Consider the following 24,812-nt stretch of genomic DNA (forward strand, 5'->3'; position numbering starts at 1 on the left):
TTCTAAACCCTAGTTATTTTCCAAGATTTTATGTGAATAGTTGCTCAAATTGTTCCTTTTCTAATAGTGTTCTCAGGATACTTCAACTAGCATTAGCAATTCACAACGTCCAAATCAGCAAGGGAAAATTAATCTCATGTCAAGAACTAAATCGGAAATGATTAAAGGAATAACACAATGCAATCAGTTCCACATCACAGTAGGGGTATGTAAACTCAGATTATATAAATGCATACTCACCTCCTGTACATTTACATTTTCATTATCTTAGAACTATCTTTGAAAGTGAAATCCACTTTGACAGGATTCATGTTCTAATATCAAGGAACAGCTGCAATATATTTTTGAATGAATGTATCTGAATTGAGAAAAGACCATTTGGATCCCTTTGGCTGGATTTGTTAGTCAATTTTATGTGTGTACTTCACTTCACTTCACTTCACTTCACCTCTGGGGTTAAAAAAAAACTTAGGAATAGTCTTTACAAATGGGCGCCAGATGGGTGAACTGGAAAGTCCGGTGAGAGTTTGCACATGCCCAGTTATTTGACTCTTGTATTTGTAATATTTCAAAATAAACTTTATTCATAAGTAAAACAAGAAATATTTTAAAACGTGCACAGCATTTTACACATTTATAGTGTTGTTCCATTTATGCATTCATAGTGTTATTGGTTCTATACACTTACAGAGTGAGCACCATTTGTAGATAGACCATCATTGTCGCCAGTATGGCTCCTTTTGGCGAAACTAAACTTCTCATGTTTGACAGGCTTTTACAAAAGACTTGGCCCTCAATGTTGATGGCAGAAATAACTTGGACTGCATCCCTTCCCCACAAAACCTTTCTGTTTGCTGCACCAAGTTTCAGTGCATCCCACAGCACCTGCTCCTGCAACCTGGATTATGCCAGTTGGCAGCATTCCTTTACGGACCACTCGTTGTATTGGAAGACCAACAGGTTTGAAGTAGACCAAAGTGTATCAGTCAGACTGCGTGCACTTTGACACAAATGTCGAGCAAATTGTCTTCAATTCTGCTGTTTAAATGCCTGAAAGCCAGCATATGAGTGGCACAGCGGCGCAGCAGTAGAGTTGCTGCCTTACAGCGCCAGAGATCTGGGTACGATCCTGACTATGCGTGCTGTCTGTACAGAATTTGTACATTCTCCCCGTGACAGCGTGCGTTTTCCCTGGTTGCTCTGGTTTCCTCCAACACTCCAAAGACGTAGAGGTTTGTAGTTTAATTGGCTTCGGTAAAAATGGTAAATTGTCCCAAGTGTGTAGGATAATACTAGCGTACAGCGATTGTTGGGCAGCACGGACTCAATGGGCAGAGGGCCTGTTTCCCAACTGTATCTTTAAACTAAACTAAACTAAAAGTTTGAATTTTCTAGTCAAAGTGTGTCACATTTGACAAAATGTTTGAGCCCATATTTCTTTTAAAAAGCACTGAGATGGCACTGCACAGATCAATGCCAGTGGTGCATGACTTTCCTGGACACACATTATGTAAGCATTTGGCCCTGGTGACAACAACTGTGATACGTACAGCTGGTAGAGTTGCCGCTTCACAACGCTATTGACCTGAATTCGATCCTAACCTCGGATGCTGTCTGTGAGGCGTTTGCATGTTCCCCCTGCGACTGTGTGGATTTCCTCCACGTACTCTGATTTCCTCTCGCATCCCAAAGAAGTACAGGTATGTAGGCTAATTAGCCCCAGTAAAACTAAAAAAAATGCTCCTGATATGTAGGGACTGGATGACAAAGTGGGATAACATAGCTCATGTGAATGAGTGATCAATGGTCAGCGTGGACTGAAGAGCCTGTTACATGCTGTATCTCTAAACTAAGCTAAATCATGACATTACATTAAATTGTTTATGTAATGTGGATGTCAGTGACAAGGCCAGTATTTTATTGTCTGTCCTTAATTATTGATGCAAGATGAGTTGCTACCTTGAATAACTAGAGTCCTTCTAGTGCAGGCACCACCACAGGCTGTTTGTTAGAGAGTTCCAGGATTTAGTCACTGTCAATGAAGAAACAATAAAATATTTCAAATTGCACGATAACAATGCACCATTCTGTCGTCTTGTATTCATCATTGTATTTCCTGTTGTATTTATCGTTAAGGCATGTATACTGCTAACTCTGTGAGCTTAATGTGTACAGGAATTTTTTTTGCACCCTGGTGTGTATGACAATAAACTGATCTGAATCTGAAAGTGAATCATGGTGCAGTAGTACTTTCACCTGAAACAATAATAATAATAATAATAATAATAAATTTTATCTATGGGCGCCTTTCAAGAGTCTCAAGGACACCTTACAAAAATTTAGCAGGTAGAGGAAAAACATGTAAGGGGAATGAAATAATTATTAGAGACATGACTAGCACACAAAGTAAAGACAGAATTCAATTCAAAACACAATATGAGGCAATTAATGCACAGATGAAAAGGGAGGGGGACGTGGGGCTAAGGATAGGCAGAGGTGAAGAGATGGGTCTTGAGGCGGGACTGGAAGACGGTGAGGGACATGGAATTGCGGATCAGTTGGGGGAGGGAGTTCCAGAGCCTGGGAGCTGCCCTGGAGAAGGCTCTGTCCCCAAAACTGCGGAGGTTGGACTTGTGGATGGAGAGGAGACCGGCTGATGTGGATCTGAGGGACCGTGAGGGTTGGTAGGGGGAGAGGAGGTCAGTGAGATATGGGGGGGCCAGATGGTGGAGGGCTTTGTAGGTGAGGATCAGGATTTTGTAGGTGATCCGGTGGGAGATGGGAAGCCAGTGTAGTTGTTTGAGGACTGGAGTGATGTGATGCCAGGATTTTGTGTGGGTGATGAGTCGGGCGGCTGCGTTCTGGACCAGTTGGAGTCGGTTGATGTAGGTGGAGCTGATGCCAAGGAGAAGTGAGTTGCAATAGTCCAGTCGGGAGGAGATGAAGGCATGGATGAGTCTTTCAGCAGTGGGAGGTGTGAGAGAGGGTCTGAGTTTGGCGATGTTGCGGAGATGAAAGAAGGAGGTTTTAATGACATGGCGGATGTGAGGCTCAAGGGAGAGGGTGGAATCAAAGATCACGCCAAGGTTGCGGGCCTGGGGAGATGGGGAGACAGTGGTGCCGTCGATGGTGAGAGTGGGGTTATTGATTTTGCTGAGTGTATAAAATAATGTTCTCATTAATATATTTGCAGCAGGATTCTAGGTCATTATTGATACTCCACTGCAGCCTTGATCTTCCCTGGGTAGTGTCCACCAGAGAACTGAATGTCGACTGGCCCAACAATGGCCATTAAATGCTTTGAAAGTATTGAAGGTAAAGCTTTTAAATTAGGGACTATAGATGCTGGAAAGTAGGAGTATCAAGCAATCCGCCAACTAAGCGAATTGAACAGTATTTGTGGGAGGGAAGGAATTGTCAATGTTTTGGGTCAAAACTAGGCATAGACTAAAGGTGGGGACGGAAGATAGCTAGTATAAAGAGGAGAGGGCAATGGTGAGACAGGAGTTACATAGAAACATAGAAAATAGGTGCAGAATGAGGCCATTTGGCCCTTCGAGCCAGCACCGCCATTCATTGTGATCATGGCTGATCGTCCCCAATCAATAACCCATGCCTGCCTTCTCCCCATATCCCTTGATTCCACTAGCCCCTAGCGTTCTATCTAACTCTCTCTTAAATCCATCCAGTGATTTGGCCTCCACTGCCCTCCGTGGCAGGGAATTCCACAAATTCACAACTCTCTGGGTGAAAAAGCTTTTTCTCACCTCAGTCTTAAATGGCCTCCCCTTTATTCTAAGACTGTGGCCCCTGGTTCTGGACTTGCCCAACAATGGGAACATATTTCCTGCATCTAGCTTGTCCAGTCATTTTATAATTTTCTATTTTCTATAAGATAGCCCCTCATCCTTCTAAACTCCAATGAATACAAGCCTAGTATTTTCAATCTTTCCTCATATGACAGTCCCATCATCCCAGGGATCAATCTCTTGAACCTACGCTGCACTGCCTCAATCACAAGGATGTCCTTCCTCAAATTAGAAGACCAAAACTGTACACAATACTCCAGATGTGGTCTTACCAGAGCCCTATACAAATGCAGAAGAACCTCATTACTCCTATACTGAAATCCTCTTGTTATGAAGGCCAACATTCCATTAGCTTTCTTCACTGCCTGCTGTACCTGCACGCCAACTTTCAGTGACCAGTGTACAAGGACACCCAGGTCTCGCTGCACCTGCCCCTTACCTAACCTAACCCCATTGAGATAATAATCTGCCCCCTTGATTTGCCGCCAAAGTGGATAACCTCACATTTATCTATATTATACTGCATCTGCCACGCATCTGCCCACTCACTCAACCTGTCCAGGTCGCCCTACAACCTCCTAACATCCTCTTCACAGTTCACACTGCCACCCAGCTTTGTGTCATCCGCACACACAGCACAAGACAATTGTGATGATCAGAAGAACTGCAAACGTGTGCTTTCCCCACCAAAATTATTGTTCCCTATAACCTTTATTATTCCCAGTGTGCCTGCCTGCTGGGTTGCAGGGAGGAAACATTGAATTTCATTTTTGAGAATGAATAAAATCCAAATGCTGAAAATCTGAAACAAGATTTGAAAATGTTGGGAAAACTCAGAAGATGAGGCAGCCCCTGTGCAAAGAGAAACAGTCAACATCTGCAATTCTTCGTAAGAATAGTCTGTTCAGATTTTCTGGCCTTTTCTGGTTATGTTTTTGATTTTATCCCCTGCACTGCCTGTACGTTGAGCAATCTATCAAGGGCATGTGCTCAACGTGCTGTTCCCAGGGACATTGAGACAAGCATTGATTGGTTCTGGAAGATTATCAACTCATTCTCAGACTCACTTGTGTCTGCCCGAAAGTTACCAGACTTCTAATGCTAGAAGTTGTCCTGAATGTTGCAGGTTGCCACATTCCACAATGCAGAACTACGTGATAAGGGACACAATGAAGTTCAGTACATCCAGCACAAAGGCTCTGTGGGGGAAAGACACAACATGGGACCCTTCCTCCTTTACACACTGAAGGGCTGGAACATACGTAAAAATCTTCATTTGCTCTTGAAATAGAAAATAAATTGGTGGTGGTCTGACACAATGGAATAATGTCGTGCTGTAAATGCTGGTGGATGAATGACTATAAATTTGCAAATTTTAGGAATAAAAGGTTGGTGGAAAAATCTGTTGTCTGCTTACTATTTAAGTATAACTAGACCAAGTGGGACCCGTTGGGTCCCTGTCACACGGGAGGCCTGGTCCCCCAACGCAACCCGTTCCCCCAACGCAATATTCGACCACTCACCTATAGCCCCCACGGGAGGCCTGGTCCCCCAATACAACCCGTTCCCCGACGCAATATTCAACCACTCACCCGTTCCCCCTACGCAACCCGGTCCCCCAACGAAATATTCTACTACTCACCCATAGCCCCCAACTGTGCAGGGGTAGCTCATTTCCCCTTATTCAACCTCCCTCATTTTAAACTTTAAAAAAAATGCAATTGCACTTGCTAGGGCTGGCAAGACTCCGTGTCCTGGGATTGCAACATTATTGTTGCGGGCAGGGCTACAATCCCATTGTGACGTCATAGCTATAACTGCCAGTGCAGATGGAAGAAATATTTCTCAAAGTGGGATTTTGTAAAGTTAAAAATGTGAATAATTTGTAAAATATAACATCAATCTAAACAAAACTTGATAAAAACACAGCACAAGACAATTGTGAGTAAGGTGGTCCAAAAATTGTAGCTCTACCATGTACCGTTTTGGCGTAGTTTAGGCCATGACGCACTCACATGCACGCACGTGCACACACACACACACGCACGCAGATAAGATGAGAGTTTTAGTAATATACTAGACCAATGGCAGACCCGTTGGGTCTGCTCCCCCAACGCAGCCGTTCCCTACCTGTAGCCCCCACGGGAGACGTGGTCCTCGAAGTCGGGTCCGTTTCCCCAACGTGCGATTGTGGGCGGGGGGGGGGTGGGGGGTGGCATCACACACACCAAGCACCCCCACACACAGAGTTTTAAAAGTATAATCTCCCAACGCAGCCGTTCCCTACCCGTAGCCCCCACGGGAGACGTGGTCGTCGAAATAAGGCCGTCCCCGAAAGGCCGTTTTTAAATGGCGTCTCTTGAGGTTGAGATGCGGGCGCCAGCAGCCTTTATGGTCGCTGGCCAGCAGGAGGTGACAACATGAGTGAGTGGGGGGGGGGGGGTGAGAAGGATGTGATTAAAAACGTGTACTTAAAGACGACGAAATGTAATGAGGAGCGGATACTTAGAAAGAAGAGCGAAATCTCTACCGAAATGGAAATGATGTCGGAGATTGAGCGTCTGGATTCGGCGTGGCAATGAATCAAAGGAAGAAATGCAGCGGGCAGATTCCGATTGGACATCTGCGAGCATCGGCCATTCCGATTGGACATCTGCGAGCATCGGCCATTCCGATTGCACATCTGCGAGTATTGGGAACGAATCAAAAGGCAGACAGGCAGCCAGCCAGACGGCAGGCGGCAGGCACAGAGTTTTAATAGTATACTAGACCAGTGGCAGACCCGTTGGGTCTGCTCCCCCAACGCAGCCATTCCCTACCTGTAGCCCCCACGGGAGACGTGGTCCTCGAAGTCGGGTCCGTTTCCCCAACGTGCGATTGCGGGGGGGGGGGGGGGGGGCGGGGCGGCATCACACGCACCAAGCACCCCCACACACAGAGTTTTAAAAGTATAATCCCGCAACGCAGCCGTTCCCTACCCGTAGCCCCCACGGGAGACGTGGTCGTCGAAGTAAAGCCGTCCCCGAAAGGCCGTTTTTAAATGGCATCTCTTGAGGTTGAGATGCGGGCGCCAGCAGCCTTTATGGTCGCTGGCCAGCAGGAGGCGACAACATGAGTGAGTGGGGGGGAGAAGGATTTGATTAAAAACGTGTACTTAAAGACGACGAAATGTAATGAGGAGCGGATACTTAGAAAGAAAAGCGAAATCTCTAGCGAAATGGAAATGATGTCGGAGATTGAGCGTCTGGATTCGGCGTGGCAATGAATCAAAGGAAGAAATGCAGCCGGCAGATTCCGATTGGACATCTGCGAGCATCGGCCATTCCGATTGGACATCTGCGAGCATCGGCCATTCCGATTGGACATCTGCGAGTATTGGGAACAAATCAAAAGGCAGACAGGCAGCCAGCCAGACGGCAGGCGGCAGGCACAGAGTTTTAATAGTAGATAGATAGATAGATAGATAGATAGATAGATAGATAGATAGATAGATAGATAGATAGATAGATAGATAGATAGATAGATAGATAGATAGATAGATAGATAGATAGATAGATAGATAGATAGATAGATAGATAGATAGATGACGATCCAATCACAAAAACCAGTCTGCCTTATTGACAATGCCATCTATGCAGGTGCAGCAGGCAGTGAAGAAAGCGAATGGTATGTTAGCTTTCATAGCAAAAGGATTTGAGTATAGGAGCAGGGAGGTTCTACTGCAGTTGTACAGGGTCTTGGTGAGACCACACCTGGAGTATTGCGTACAGTTTTGGTCTCCAAATCTGAGGAAGGACATTATTGCCATAGAGGGAGTGCAGAGAAGGTTCACCAGACTGATTCCTGGGATGTCAGGACTGTCTTATGAAGAAAGACTGGATAGACTTGGTTTATACTCTCTAGAATTTAGGAGATTGAGAGGGGATCTTATAGAAACTTATAAAATTCTTAAGGGGTTGGACAGGCTAGATGCAGGAAGATTGCTCCCGATGTTGGGGAAGTCCAGGACAAGGGGTCACAGCTTAAGGATAAGGGGGAAATCCTTTAAAACCGAGATGAGAAGAACTTTTTTCACACAGAGAGTGGTGAATCTCTGGAACTCCCTGCCACAGAGGGTAGTCGAGGCCAGTTCATTGGCTATATTTAAGAGGGAGTTAGATGTGGCCCTTGTGGCTAAGGGGATCAGAGGGTATGGAGAGAAGGCAGGTACGGGATACTGAGTTGGATGATCAGCCATGATCATATTGAATGGCGGTGCAGGCTCGAAGGGCCGAATGGCCTACTCCTGCACCTAATTTCTATGTTTCTATAATCAGGCAGCTGTATGAAAATTAAAAATCACTATCTACACACAGTGCCTATTAAAAAAAAGATAAAGATGATTTTAAAACATTGTGCTGGGTGCACTGGCAGTTCTGAAGGGAACCACCAGCAATTATCTATTTAACCAGTTGTATATCCAGAGAGCCATGTATCTGTCATTATCTTTGTCACTAGATTCCACATGCTGAGAAATAAGATGGATCCAAAACCGTTTAACACAGCAATTGTCCTTCAGATCCTACACAAAGGATTTGAGACCCCATTCATTTCAGTATTCAGTATTTACTTTAATGTCATTTTCACTGAGTACTGACATACACAGAGGAAACAAAAATTTGTTTCTCATCAGTTCCTGTCAGTGCAGTTAATAAGAACAGAATAAATACATACAACTTTAAAATTAACTTATCTAAAATAGACTTTAAAATTGAACTATACACAGACATTCAGACATTCAGTGGCTTTGCTTTGGCAGATGTCTACCTGTCAAACTATGGGCGAGGTTAGATGTGTTGGTGTATGATGTATGGGGAGGGGACACAGTCCGTTAACCAGTTTTATTGCCTGTGGGAAGAAGCTGTGTAGCATCCTGCTGGTTCTGCAGCCGATGCTCCTGTACCTCTTCCCAGATGCAGAATGGAGAAGATGTAGTGTGATGGGTGATAAGGGTCCTTAATAATGGAGATGGCTCTGCGGATGCTGCGCTTCTGATAGATCTCCAACAGGAAAGGGAGTGGAGCACCAATGATCCTACTGGCTGTCTTCACTATCCTGTTGTTGTTTCTGTTCATAAGCCTTGCAGCTCCCAAACCAGGAAGTGATGCCATAGGTCAATATACTCTCGATGGTGCCCCTGTAGAAGGTCGTTAGGTGAACAGTGGTGAGACCTGCTTTTCTTAGTCTCCGGAAGGGGTGGAGCCGCTGCTGTGCTCTTTTGATGACTGTTGTGGTGTTGGTCGTTGAGGTCAGGTCGTCCGCCAGGTGAAGTCCCAGGAACTTCACACTGCTGACCCTCTCCACAGCAGCACCATCAATATGCAGCGGTGTGTGATGGTGTTTTCCAGCCCTCCTGAAATCGATCACCATCTCCTTTGTCTTTTCCACGTTGAGGGTGAGGTTGTGAGATCTGCACCACTCTGTAAGCAGCTCCACCTCCATCCTGTATGCCGACTCATTGTTGTCACTGATGAGACCCACCACTGTTGTGTCATCAGCGAACTTGTTGATATAATTATTGTTGAGTCTGGCAGTACAGTCATGACTAAGCAGACAAAACAGCAGGGGGCTTAGGACACAGCCTTGGGGTGAGCCAGTGCTCACTGCGATGGTTCTTGATGTCCGGCTGTCCGCCCCGACTGTCTGCTGCCGCTGCGTCAGAAAATTAAGGACCCAGTTGCAAATGCCAGTGTCCACCTTCAACAGCTTCAGCTTTTCCACCAGCTGCTGTGGGATGATTGTGTTAAAAGCTGAGCTGAAGCCTATGAACAGGATCCTGGCATAGATATTCTTCTGGTCGAGATGTGATAGTGCGAGGTTGAGTGTTGTAGAGACTGCGTTTACTGGGGATTTGGTAACAAGGCAAAGGGGATCATAAGTTTCATTGCAAAATTTATTTTTATATTATCTTCAATTGTGTGCTTTAGGTTATTTTACAAATTAAAAAATAAAGTTTTAATTATCTATTTCAAATGTTATAGTTTAAATGTTTCTGAATATTAGAGACTTTTAAAGTCCTTCAAGTATTTGACAGATGGCTTCGGCGGCTTACAAAACAATTAGAGCTTTTTGGGGTGGGACTTCCTCAGAGTGCCATTAAAGGCTTTAGTACACTTAGACCTTGTGGCTGGAGTCTTGGATGCTCTGGTACAGCAAGATCGGCCTTATGATGCAGATTAGATAAGGCCTTGTGTGGGGAGACTGATGGTAACAACTCCCATAGGTTGGCGAGTAAGATGTACAGCAACATTAGGGATGGATACAAAGCCTCCTCTCTCCCTCATCTCGGCCAGTCTGACCATCTATCACTCTTTCTCACCCCGGCATACAGACCTCTCATTATGAGAACCAAGCCCAGTGTGAGAAGCATAAAGACTTGGCCCGAGGGCGCTGCCGCCCAACTTCAGGACTGTTTTGAGCGCACCGAGTGGGACTTGTTTGCAAACCAGGACATACATGAATATACATCCACAGTCGTGTTCTATATACAGAACTGTATTGACAACGTCACTGTCAACAGGGAGGTCAGGTGCTACCCAAACAATAAACCATGGATGACCAGGGATGTCAGGAACCTGCTGAGAGAACGGAACTCAGCCTTTAGATCTGGCAGTGATGAATTGTACAGCACTGCCAGATCTAAACTAAAGAGAGCCATTAAGGAGGCAATGGAAGAAGGACAGAGGGGTATTTCAACGAGAGGGACCCTCGGCGTGTCTGGCAGGGCATTCAGCAACTCACGAACTATAAGGGCAAGGGGGGGCCGATCATCTGCAGCAGTAACAACTCGCTAGCTGAGGAGCTCAACCATTTTTTCGCCCGGTTTGAGCTGAATGAGGCAGAGCCTGCACCTGCAGCCGCACCCAGCACTGACAACCCGCCACTCGCTGTGAGTACGGAGGACGTCAGAAGAACACTCCGCAGGGTCAACCCCAGGAAGGCTGCTGGACCAGATGGCATCCCAGGGAGAGTATTGCAGGACTGTGCAGACCAGTTGGCGGAGGTTTTTAGTAAAATCTTTAACCTCTCTCTGTTAACGTGCACTGTCCCTAAATGCTTTAAGACTGCTACCATCGTGCCTGTACCCAAAAAAACTTTAATTACGAGCTTGAATGACTATAGACCTGTTGCTCTCACTTCGACCGTGATGAAATGTTTTGAACGGCTGGTCCTGGCCCACATTAAGTCCTCACTCCCACCCACGCTGGATCAGCATCAGTTTGCATATAGAGCTAATAGGTCAACGGAAGATGCCATCAACACAGCTCTACATTCTGCACTGGCACATCTGGAGCGTTCTGGCTCATATGTGCGGATGTTATTTGTAGATTTTAGTTCTGCATTTAATGCTATCATCCCCAGCAGAATGGTGGACAAACTGTCTGATCTAGGTGTTAATGCAAACACATGTGGATGGATTAAGGACTTTTTAACAGATCGCCCACAGACTGTCAGGATGGGGTCCAATTACTCCCCAGTCCTGACGCTTAGCACAGGTGCGCCACAAGGATGTGTGCTGAGTCCAATCTTGTATACAATATACACTTATGACTGTATACCAACACACAATACAAACAGGATCATCAAGTTTGCGGACGACACGACTGTGGTGGGACTGATAAACAACAACGACGAGTCTGCCTACAGGGATGAAGTCCAAAAACTGACCGTCTGGTGTACCAAAAACAACCTGGTACTCAACCCATCAAAGACAAAAGAACTTGTCGTTGACTTCAGGAGGAAGAGGAGAGAGGAACCTGCTCCCTTATACATCAAAGGAGACATGGTGGAGAGAGTCACTGGCTTTAAGTTCCTGGGAATAAACATCTCCCAGGACCTCAAATGGCAAATGAACACCGTCACTCTCTTGAAGAAGTCTCATCAGCGGCTGTATTTCCTGAGGTCTCTACGGAGAGCTAACGTCTCACAGCCGCTGCTGCTGTCCTTCTATCGATGTGCCGTGGAAAGTATCCTCACCTATGGAATCCTGGTGTGGTTTGCTAGCTGTACTGTGGCTGAGAGGAGGGCGCTGCAGGGAATTATAAAAACTGCGCAGCGCATTACAAACGCTAACCTGCCCTCCTTGGATGACATATACAAGGCCCGATGCTTGCGCAGGGCCATAAATATCAAGAAGGACACATCCCACCCTGCCAACCACCTTTTTACTCTGCTACCCTCGGGGAGGCGACTCAGGTCTCTGCAGGCTCGCACCGGTAGACTAAAAAATAGTTTCTACCCATGTGCGGTAAAAGAGCTTAACTCCAATAGTGAACACTGGGAAGCAAGAAGTAACTTCGAGGAATACCGCTAAATTCTTTTAAACTTTAAAAAAAATGTATCTATTATTTTACTATTAACTGTACATATGTGTATTGTTTGTTATGTTGTATTTCTTTTAACGGAGGAGAAGCAAATGGAATTTCGTTGCTCAGTTTTGTGCAATGACAATAAACATATTCTATTCTAAGATGTACCCCAATATACAAACATTGGCACAATGACACAGCTGGTAGAGCTACTGTCACACAGTGCCAGAGATCTGGGTTCAATCCTGGCCTTGGGTGCTGTCAATGTGGAGTCTGTATGTTCTCCCAATGACCGTGTGGGCTTCCTCTGGTGTTTCGATTTCCTCCTATATCCCACAGACCTGAGGGTTTGTAGGTCAATTGGCCTTTGTAAATTGTCCGGAATGTGAGTGGATGTGAAAGCAGGATAACATAGATTCAGTGTGAATGGGTGATCAATGATTGGCATGTACTCAGTGGGCTGAAGAGCTAGTTTCCATTGCTGTAACTCTAAAAAAGCTCCTTCAGTGCCTCTTCCTCCATCAGTTTCTCCTCTGCCAGTAGTTAAACTGAATTTTAAAAATGCTCCAGCTCTGCGAGAAACCGTTACTTTGTCAGATACTTAAGGCCCACTTTCCCGAGTTACTCACGAATTCTCCTGAGTTTTCCCCTTGATTCAAACTCGGAGAATGTCCATAGCGAGTCCGTAGGACAATAGACAATAGGTGCAGGAGTAGGCCATTCGGCCCTTCGAGCCAGCACTGCCATGCAATGTGATCATGGCTGATCATCCCCAATCAGTACCCCGTTCCTGCCTTCTCCCCATATCCCCTGACTCCGCTATTTTTAAGAGCACTATCTAGCTCTCTCTTGAAAGCATCCAGGGAACCTGCCTCCACCGCTCTCTGAGGCTGAGAATTCCACAGACTCACCACTCTCTGTGAGAAAAAGTGTGTCCTCGTCTCCGTTCTAAATGGCTTACTCCTTATTCTTAAACTGTGGCCCCTGGATCTGGACTCCCCCCAACATCGGGAACATGTTTCCTGCCCCTAGTGTGTCCAAACCCTTAACAATCTTATATGTTTCAATGAGATATCCTCTCATCCTTCTAAATTCCAGAGTAGGAGTAGCAGCGAGGCCATAGGAGTCCGTAGATATTTCGTAGCGGCTCATAATGCCAGCCGTAGGTACTCGGGGCATCAGCGTGGACAGCATGTTGAAAAATGTCCACGAGTAAATAATATAGCCCTGAGTACCTACGGCTGGCTATTACCATAATTCTCCGAGTTTGATTTAAGGGGAAAACTCGGGAGAATTCGTGGTAACTCGGGAAAGTGGGACAGGTCCTTTAGGAAAAACAATGTTTTTTGTTTAATCTTTCAGGAATGGTGCAATAAGCATTTAGGCTCAGGGCAGTATGTGACATTTTCAGGCAGGACGATATAGTAGTAATGTAACGAGCCTGGTTGTCCGTGAATGACATTATTCCCTAACCTACATTGATCCCTGTGATGCAAAGCAATAGGTCTTTGTGCCAGGAGGTAAAAACCAACACTTCTGCCTTTTCTCAATTTTAACTGAATCTGACATTTGTTATCTTCTTTTCAGATAATCATATTCAAGTTTTGGAAAATCAGACAGCAAAAGTTGAAAAATCAACAACAATCCCTGTGACTAATTTTGCCACAGAGACTTTCTATTCAATATTTGAAAACTTCACATACGCTAAAGAAAATGATAAAACAGTGACATTTAAGTATACTGATGGTAAGACAGATAATCTTGTTTTGTTTTTTTAAGTGATTTCAGGAGATGCCTTAAAGTTTAGTTATAATGGCCTTGAAAATCTGTGACTTAGGCAGAATAATTCTGTTGTACATTGGCTAAGAAAGCAGAAAAAAAAGTTTAAAAATCAGCTGTGGTCTGATTCCGTAGAGATAACAAAATTTAGTCAAGGCCAATTTGGGTAAAACTATCTTTCACCTCAAGCGTGTGAGATAAAGTTGCTTGAACTTGGAGCTGGGAATTTCCTCAGCTCCTATCTCCCCAATGTTGAGCCTTTGGGACAGAGCTTGTGCACAAATCGTGTCAACGATGAATGGATTGTTAAGCAAGGCATCCCCCTTAGTGACTAGGCGGTCCCTCATATGAGATGCAAATGAAGTCCATTGAAGTTACCATTGCAATCTGTGTCAACAGGAAGCCAGGGCAGTGTATTTATGGCCTTTGCAAATTGTGTGTATATAGAAACATAGAAACATAGAAATTAGGTGCAGGAGTAGGCCATTCGGCCCTTCGAGCCTGCACCACCATTCAATATGATCATCCAACTCAGTATCCCGTACCTGCCTTCTCTCCATACCCTCTGATCCCCTTAGCCACAAGGGCCACATCTAACTCCCTCTTAAATATAGCCAATGATCTGGCCTCAACTACCCTCTGTGGCAGAGAGTTCCAGAGATTCACCACTCTCTGTGTGAATTTTTTTTTTCTCATCTCGGTTTTAAAGGATTTCCCCCTTATCCTTAAGTTGTGACCCCTTGTCCTGGACTTCCCCTACATCGGGAACAATCTTCCTGCATCTAGCCTGTCCAACCCCTTAAGAATTTTGTAAGTTTCTATTAGATCCCCTCTCAATCTCCTAAATTCTAGAGAGTATAAACCAAGTCTATCCAGTCTTTCTTCATAAGACCGTCCTGACATCCCAGGAATCAGTCTGGTGAACCTTCTCTGCACTCCCTCTATGGCAATAATGTCCTTCCTCAGATTTGGAGACCAAAACTATACGCAATACTCCAGGTGTGGTCTCACCAAGACCCTGTACAACTGCAGTAGAACCTCCCTGCTCCTATACTCAAATCCTTTTGCTATGAAAGCTAACATACCATTCGCTTTCTTCACCTCCTGCTGCACCTGCATGCCTACTTTCAATGACTGGTGTACCATGACACCCAGGTCTCGCTGCATCTCCCCTTTTCCTAATCGGCCACCATTTAGATAATAGTCTGCCTTCCTGTTTTTGCCACCAAAATGGATAACCTCACATTTATCCACATTATACTGCATCTGCCAAACATTTGCCCACTCACCCAGCCTATCCAAGTCACCTTGCAGTCTCCTAGCATCCTCCTCACAGCTAACACTGCCCCCCAGCTTAGTGTCATCCGCAAACTTGGAGATATTGCCTTCAATTCCCTCATCCAGATCATTAATATATATTGTAAATAGCTGGGGTCCCAGCACTGAGCCTTGCGGTACCCCACTAGTCACTGCCTGCCATTGTGAAAAGGACCCGTTTACTCCTACTCTTTGCTTCCTGTTTGCCAGCCAGTTCTCTATCCACATCAATACTGAACCCCCAATGCCGTGTGCTTTAAGTTTGTATACTAATCTCTTATGTGGGACCTTGTCGAAAGCCTTCTGGAAGTCCAGATACACCACATCCACTGGTTCTCCCCTATTCACGCTACTAGTTACATCCTCGAAAAATTCTATAAGATTCGTCAGACATGATTTACCTTTCGTAAATCCATGCTGACTTTGTCCAATGATTTCACCACTTTCCAAATGTGCTGCTATCCCATCTTTAATAACTGACTAGCAGTTTCCCCATGTTAGACTAACTGGTCTGTAATTCCCCGTTTTCTCTCTCCCTCCCTTCTTAAAAAGTGGGGTTACGTTTGCTACTCGCCAATCCTCAGGAACTACTCCAGAATCTAAAGAGTTTTGAAAGATTATTACTAATGCATCCACTATTTCTGGAGCTACTTCCTTAAGTACTCTGGGATGCAGCCTATCTGGCCCTGGGGATTTATCGGCCTTTAATCCATTCAATTTACCCAACACCACTTCCCGACTAACCTGGATTTCACTCAATTCCTCCAACTCCTTTGACCCGCGGTCCCCTGCTATTTCCGGCAGATTATTTATGTCTTCCTTAGTGAAGACGGAACCAAAGTAGTTATTCAATTGGTCCGCCATATCCTAGTTCCCCATGATCAACTCACCTGTTTCTGACTGCAAGGGACCTACATTTGTTTTAACTAATCTCTTTCTTTTCACATATCTATAAAAACTTTTGCAGTCAGTTTTTATGTTCCCTGCCAGTTTTCTTTCATAATCTATTTTTCCTTTCCTAATTAAGCCCTTTGTCCTCCTCTGCTGGTCTCTGAATTTCTCCCAGTCCTCTGGTATGCTGCTTTTTCTGGCTAATTTGTACGCATCATCCTTCGCTTTGATACTATCCCTGATTTCCCTTGTTATCCACGGATGCCCTACCTTCCCTGATTTATTCTTTTGTCAAACTGGGATGAACAATTTTTGTAGTTCATCCATGCAGTCTTTAAATGTCTTCCATTGCATATCCACCGTCAACCCTTTTAGAATTAATTGCCAGTCAATCTTGGCCAATTCACGTCTCATACCCTCAAAGTTACCTTTCTTTAAGTTCAAAACCATTGTTTCTGAATTAACAATTTCACTCTCCATCCTAATGAAGAACTCAACCATATTATGGTCACTCTTGCCCAAGGGGGCACGTACAACAAGACTGCTAACTAACCCTTCCTCATTACTCAATACCCAGTCTAAAATAGCCTGCTCTCTCGTTGGTTCCTCTACATGTTGATTTAGATAACTATCCCGCATACATTCCAAGAAATCCTCTTCCTCAGCACCCCTGCCAATTTGATTCACCCAATCTATATGTAGATTGAAGTCACCCGTTATAACTGTTTTGCCTTTGTCGCACGCATTTCTAATTTCCTGTTTGATACCATCTCCAACTTCGCTACTACTGTTAGGTGGCCTGTACACAACACCCACCAGCGTTTTCTGCCCCTTAGTGTTTCGCAGCTCTACCCATACCGATTCCACATCCTCCAAACTAATGTCCTTCCTTTCCATTGCGTTAATCTCCTCTCTAACCAGCAACGCTACCCCACCTCCTTTTCCTTTCTCTCTATCCCTCCTGAATATTGAATATCCCTGGATGTTCAGCTCCCAGCCTTGGTCACCCTGGAGCCATGTCTCAGTGATCCCAACTATATCATAATCATTAATGGCTATCTGCACGTTCAACTCATCCACCTTATTACGAATACTCCTTGCATTGAGACACAAAGCCTTCAGGCTTGTTTTTACAACGCTCTTACCCCTTATACAATTATGTTGAAAAGTGGCCCTTTTTGATTTTTGCCCTGGTTTTGTCTGCCTGCCACTTTTACTTTTCACCTTGCTACCTATTGCTTCTACCCTCATTTTACACCCCCCTGCCTCTCTGCTCTTGTACCCATCCCCCTGCCACATTAGTTTAAATCCTCCCCGACAGCACTAGCAAACACTCCCCCAAGGACATTGGTTCCATTCCAGCCCAGGTGCAGACCGTCCTGTTTGTATTGGTCCCACCTCCCCAGAACTGGTTCCAATGCCCTAAAAATTTGAATCCCTCCCCCTTGCACCATAGAACATGGTGCAGCACAGGAACAGGCCCTTCAGCCCACAATATCTATGGTAGACACGATGCGAAGTTGAACTAATCTCCTCTGCCTGCACATGATCAATATCCTTCCATTTCTTGCATATCTATGTTACTATCCAAACGCCTCTAAAATGGCACTATTGGTATTTGATTCCACCACCATCCTGGCAGCTCGTTCCAGGCACTCATTGTTCTCTGTGTAAAAAAAGTCCCAAGCATCTGTTTCAAATGTTTCCCTTCTTACTTTAAAGCTATTGTCTTTACATTTCCACTCTGAGATTAAGGTTCTGACTGTCTACCCCATCTATGCTTCTCATAGTTTTATATACTTCTATCTGGTCTCAGCCTTTGATGCTCCAGAAAAAATAATTCAAGTTTGTCCAACCACTCCTAATAGCTAATATCTCTCCAAAGCCTCCTCATCCATATAATTGTAGAAACAGAATTTATCTAAATATTTCCACTGTTACTAATGCTCCAGATCAACCTGACATACTATAGTTTCTTGCTTCCTGGATTTAAAAAAAAACTTAGATGTGGGAAATCAGAAAACACTGGAAACATTCCGCAAGTTGAGCAGCATCTGTGGAAAGAGAAACAGAGTTAATGTGTAGGAATGAACTGCAGATGCTGGTTTAAATCGAAGATAGACAAAAACCTGGAGTAACAGTGGCTTAGACAGCAGCTCTGGAGAAAAGGAATAGGTGACGTTTCAGGTTGAGACCCTTCTTCAGAATTTCAGAGTTAATGTTTCAGATTGAAGACCATTGATCAGAACAAAGCAAGATTTTAAGTTATAGAAAAATGGAGAAAGTAGGGGGGGGGGGGGGGGATGGGTAGGACAAGAGGAATGGCCATGATAGGGATAGTAATAATAATAATACATTTTATTTGTATAGCGCTTTTCAAGGACTCAAAGTCGCTTTAAATAGTAGTGGATTGCAGTGCTGAACAATTGCGGTTAATGATTTAATAATGGTTAATGTTTTCTCTCTCGCCCCATTAACATAGTCTGACGTGCTGGGGATTAAAATTGCTCGATCGTTAATGTTTACCATGCCAATTCAATATTACATGAATATTGCGTTTTGTGGTATTTTAGTTTTAAATACAAAAGCTGGAGGGAGCAGGAGCAGGTTATTCAGTCCCTTGAGCAGCCTGTTACACTATTTATCATGAACATAGAAACATAGAAAATAGGTGCAGGCCAGCACAGCCATTTATTGAGATCATGACTGATCATTCACAATCATTAACCCGTGCCTGCCTTCTCCCCATAATCCTTGATTCCACAAGCCCCAAGAGCTCTATCTACCTCTTTTAAATTCATCCAGTGAATTGACCTCCACTGCCTTCTGTGGCAGAGAATTCCACAAATTCGCAACGTGTGAAAATGTTTTTTCTCATCAGTTTTAAATGGCTTCCCCTTTATTCTTAGACTGTGGGCCCTGGTTCTGGACTCCCCCAAATTTGGGAACTTATTATTATTATTATTATTATTATTATTATTATTATAATTATTATTATTATTATTATTATTATTATTATTATTATTATTATTATTATTATTATTTATTTTAAAAAAATGATTAACATTATACTTATGGGCGTCTTTCAAAAACTCTCAAGGACGCCGTACAAAATTTAATAAGCAGATTACAAAACATATAAACCGAATAAAACAAAAAACACACAATTCGAAGAGAGAGCAGCGGCAGCTTAACGTGCCAGCGTTCACTCTCCCTTCCGGCAGCCATCTTAGAGACAAAACAATCAAAACACCTTTTAACATTGAACATTCACTACAGTGACTCCTACACACTCCTCACTGTGGAGGAAGGCGAAATATAGTTCAAGTCTTTCCCCTTGCTCTTCTGCAGTCGTGGGCCTCGAGCCCCCGTTGACGGGACGATCTTGACTCCCATAGCCGGTATTCAGGCCCTCCGCATCAAGGAGCTCCAGTTCAGGGGGTTGTCAGCTCCCCCGCGCCGGGCGAACGAACCTCGCGTCGGGGCAGGTCGAGCCTTCTGCGGCGTTGGAGCTCCCGACTAGCCTCACCCCGAGACTGCGAGCCCTTGGTGATAAAGTCCGCGGTGGTCATGGTAGGAGCGATCCCAGGCAGGGGATCCGCTCAGATGTAAGCCCACGCCCCGTGGTGGGGCTCACGACAGTCCGAGGAGGCTTCCAGCCCCAACGATGGTAGGCCGCAGAGCCAGGAGAATGTGATCCGAAAATTAATCACATCTCCGGGAAGGTAAGAACTTGAAAAAAGTTTCCCCCAAAATGATCCTGCATCTAGCTTGTTCAGTCCTTTTAGAATTTTATACGTTTCTATAAGATCCCCTCTCCTCCTAAATTCCAGTTAATACAAGCCCAGTCTTTCCTCATATGACAGTTCCGCCATCCCGGGAATTAACCTCATGAACCTACGCTGCACTCCCTCAATAGCAAGGATGTCCTTCCTCAAATTAGGAGACCAAAATTGCACACAATACTCCAGATGTGGTCTCACCAGGGCCCTGTACAACTGCAGAAGGACCTCTTTACTCCTATACAAATCCTCTCGTTATGAAGGCCAACATGCCATTAGCTTTCTTCACTGCCTGCTGTACGTCCATGTTTATTTTTAGTGACTGGTGTACAAGGACACCCAGGACACCCTGTTTCCATGGCTGATTGCAACTTGAACACTCCATTCCTACCTATCTGCAGTAATCATTCCCTCCTCAGCTTATCAAGAATGAATCTACTTCTGTATTTAATATATGTGAAGTGTCTGCTTCCAATGTCCTTTGAGGAAGAATGTTCCAAAGACACTCAATGATCTTAGTAAAGAAATTCACGTCGTCTCTGTCTTAAGTGGATGACCCTTTATTTTTAAACAATGCACCTTAGTTCTCTATTCTCCAACATGAGAAATCTTCCTGTCCACATCCTTCTTGTCAAGACCCATGGTCAATCTTCAACTGGATGGTCTATACTCTTGACAGAGATGGTTTCACCGTACACATGTAATTTTCCATAGATTACCGAGGTATAGTTAACATAATTGTCTTTATCCTTTAAGGAACAACGTGGAAAATTGTCATGGTGATTCTGGGCGGGATAACGTTGAGTCTGGGAATAATTGTACTGATTCTGAATATCACTCATGACAAGTAAGTGTGATAATATTAATGTTATTGGTGAGTATTCATTGCATTGTGCAAAAAGTTGATTTGAATCAATGATGAATTGTATGTGCCACTGGTTTGACGACCAATAGTTTTGTGTATTAAGCAATGCTCCAGCCTCTCAAGAAGAGGTGGGTGCAGTTTCTCTTCAATTCTCTCAGTTTACTGGGCAACTTGATAGCGACATTTTCGTAAGTTCATAAGTGATCGGAGCAGAATCAGGCCATTCGGTGGTAAATGGTGGGTATCCATGGAGAGTAACGTGGCATTTAGTGGGCAAAGGTTGAAAAATTTGCATCTGTGTGTTCAAATCTTCCATCTATATTTCTGAGCCATACTCTGGTGTATTCAGTCCCTGAACAATGAAGGATCTAGCTTTTGGGGTGGGAGGGGGGGGGGATGTGAGGAAGGGGGGGGAGAACAATGGAGGGCCCAGCGTGTGGGGACCGCCATGAGGATGGGGAGGAGAACAAAGGACGGGGGTGGGGGGGAGAACAATAGACAATAGACAATAGGTGCAGGAGTAGGCCATTTGGCCCTTCGAGCCATTCAATGTGATCATGGCTGATCATCCCCAATCAGTACCCAATTACTGTTTTTTCCCCATATCCCCTGACTCCGCTATTTTTAAGAGCCCTATCTAGCTCTCTCTTGAAAGCATCCAGAGAACCTGCCTCCACCGCACTCTGAGGCGGAGAATTCCACAGACTCCCCACTCTCTGTGAGAAAAAGTGTTTCCTCGTCTCCGTTCTAAATGGCTTACACTGTGGCCCCTGGTTCTGGACTCCCCCAACATCGGGAACATGTTTCATGCCTCTAGCGTGTCCAAGCCCTTAACAATCTTATAAGTTTCAATGAGATATCCTCTCATCCTTCTAAACTCCAGAGTTGCTCCATTCTCTCAGCATATAACAGTCCTCCAGGTGTGGTCTCACTAAGGCCCTGTACAACTGCAGTAGAACCTCCCTGCTCCTATACTCAAATCCTTTTGCTATGAATGCTAACATACCATTCGCTTTCTTCACTGCCTGCTGCACCTGCATGCCTTCTTTCAATGACTGGTGTACCATGACACCCAGGTCTCGTTGCATCTCCCCTTTTCCTAATCGGTCACCATTCAGATAATAGTCTACTTTCCTGTTCTTGCCACCAAAGTGGATAACCTCACATTTATCCACATTATACTGCATCTGCCATTCATTTGCCCAACATGCATCTGCCATGCATTTGTCCAACATGCCATTCGCTTTCTTCACTGCCTGCTGTACTTGCATGCTTACTTTCATAGACTGATGTACAAGGACCCCCAGATCCCGTTGTACTTCCCCTTTTCCCAACTTGACGCCATTTAGATAGTAATCTGCCTTCCTGTTTTTGCTACCAAAGTGGATAACCTCACATTTATCCGAATTAAACTTCATCTGCCATGCATCTGTCCACTCCCCCAACCTATCCAAGTCACCCTGCATTCTCATAACATCCTCCTCTCACAGTTCACACTGCCACCCAGCTTAGTGTCATCTGCAAATTTGCTAATGTTACTTTGAATCCCTTCATCAAAATCATTCATGTATATTGTAAATAACTGCAGTCCCAGCACCGAACCTTGTGGTACCCCACTAGCCACTGCCTGCCATTCTGAAAGGGACCCACTAATCCCTACTCTTTGTTTCCTGTCTGCCAACCACTTCTCTATCCATGTCAGCACTCTACCCCCAATACCATGTGCCCTAATTTTGCCCACTAATCTCCTATGTGGGACCTTAGCAAATTCTTTCTGAAAGTCCAGGTACACTACATCTACTGGCTCTCCCTTGTCCATTTTCCTAGTTACATCTTCAAAAAATTCCAGAAGATTAGTCAAGCATGATTTCCCCTTCGTAAATCCATGCTGACTCGGACCGATCCTGTTACTGCTATCCAAATGTGCCGCTATCTCATCTTTTATAATTGACTCCAGCACCTTCCTCACTACCGATGTCAGGCTAACTGGTCTATAATTCCCCGTTTTCTCTCTCCCGCCTTTCTTAAAAAGTGGGATAACATTAACTACCCTCCAATCCACAGGAACTGATCCCGAGTCTATAGAACATTGGAAAATTATCACCAATGCATCCACGATTTCTAGAGCCACTTCCTTAAGTACCCTGGGATGCAGCCCATCAGACCCTGGGGATTTATCAGCCTGCAGTCCCATCAGTCTATCCAACACCATTTCCTGCCTAATGTGGATTTCTTTCATTTCCTTTGTTACCCCAGATCCTCTAGCCACTACTATATCAGGAAGATTGTTTGTGTCCTCCTTAGTGAAGACAGATCCAAAGTACCTGTTCAACTCATCTGCCATTTCTTTGTTCCCCATAATAAATTCACCTTTTTCGGTCTTCAAGGTTCCAACTTTGGTCTTAACTATTTTTTTCCTCTTCACATACCTAAAGAAGCGTTTACTATCCTGCTTTATATTCTTGGCTAGCTTACCTTCGTACCTCATCTTTTCTCCCCGTATTGTCTTTTTGGTTATCTTCTGTTGTTCTTTAAACATTACACAATCCTCTTGGTTCCCGCTCATCTTTGCTACGTTGTACTTCTTCGCTTTCATTTTTATACTGTCCCTGACGTCCCTTGTCAGCCATGGTCGTCCCTTTCTCCCCTTGGAATCTTTCCTCCTCCTAGGAATGAACTGATCCTGCACCTTCTGTATTATTCCTAGAAACACCTGCCATTTTTATTCCACTGTCATCCCTGCTAGTGTATCTTTCCAGTCAACTTGGCCAGCTCCTCCCTCATGGCCCCATAGTCCCCTTTATTCAACTGCAACACTGACACCTCCGATCTGCTCTTCTCCCTCTCCAATTGTAGATTAAACCTGACCATGTTATGGTCACTGCCTCCTAATGGCACATTAACCTTGAGGTCCTTTATCTAATCCGGTTCATTACATAACACTAAATCCAGAATTGCCTTCTTCCTGGTTGGCTCCAATACAAGCTGTTCAAAGAATCCATCACGAAGGCACTCTACCAAGTTCCTTTCTTGGGGTCCAGTACCAACCTGATTTTCCCAGTCTACCTGCAAGTTGAAATCTCCCATAACAACCACAGCATTACTTTTACTACATGATAATTTTAACTCCTGATTCAACTTGCGCCTTATGTCCAGGCTACTGTTTGGGGGCCTGTAGATTAGTCCCATTAGGGTCTTTTTACCCTAACAATTCCTTAGTTCTATCCATACTGACTCCACATCTCCTGTTTCAATGTCACCGCTTGCAAGGGACTGAATTTCATTCCTCACCAACAGGGCAACCTCACCCCCTCTGCCCACCTGTTTGTCTTTTCGATAGGAGGTATACCCTTGAATATTCAGTTTACAGCCCTGGCCCTCTTGCAGCCATGTCTCAGTAATTCCCACAACATCATACTTGCCAGTTTCTAACTGAGCTTCAAGCTCGTCCACTTTATTCCTAATACTTTGTGCATTCATATACAGTACTTTGACCTCCGTATTCACATCCCCCCCTCACAATTAGCCCTGACCTTAGTCTGTTGTCCCTTCTCAAGCTTTCATAGAAACATAGAAAATAGGTGCAGGAGGAGGCCATTCGGACCATCGAGCCAGCACCGCCATTCATTGTGATCATGGCTGATGGTCCCTTATCAATAACCCGTGCCTGCCTTCTCCCCATATCCCTTGACTCCACTAGCCCCTAGAGTTCTATCTAACTCTCTTAAATCCATCCAGTGACTTGGCCTCCACTGCCCTCTGTGGCAGGGAATTCCATAAATTCTCAACTCTCTGGGTGAAAAAGTTTTTCTCACCTCAGTCTTAAATTACCTCCCCTTTATTCTAAGACTATGGCCCCTGGTTCTGGACTCGCCCCACATTGGGAAAATTTCCCCTGCATCTAGCTTGTCCAGTCCTTTGATAATTTTATATGTTTCTATAAGATCCCCCTCATCCTTCTAAACTCCAGTGAATACAAGCCTAGTCTTTTCAATCTTTCCTGATATGACAGTCCCGCCAT

General features: G+C 44.6%; 1 protein-coding gene across 1 annotated transcript in view; it reads left to right on the plus strand.

Moving 5' to 3' along the window:
* The window catches only part of LOC116979948, a 47,578-nt gene that overhangs the window by 12,799 nt on the left and 9,967 nt on the right, over positions 1-24,812 (plus strand). The window contains exons 3-4 of the mRNA XM_033031906.1: positions 13,745-13,903; positions 20,683-20,773. Of these exons, the coding sequence (XP_032887797.1) occupies positions 13,745-13,903; positions 20,683-20,773 (250 nt within the window). The remainder of the gene's footprint in view (positions 1-13,744; positions 13,904-20,682; positions 20,774-24,812) is intronic.

This window comes from Amblyraja radiata, chromosome 1, assembly GCF_010909765.2.
Source record: "Amblyraja radiata isolate CabotCenter1 chromosome 1, sAmbRad1.1.pri, whole genome shotgun sequence".
Taxonomy (NCBI): Eukaryota; Metazoa; Chordata; class Chondrichthyes; order Rajiformes; family Rajidae; genus Amblyraja; species Amblyraja radiata.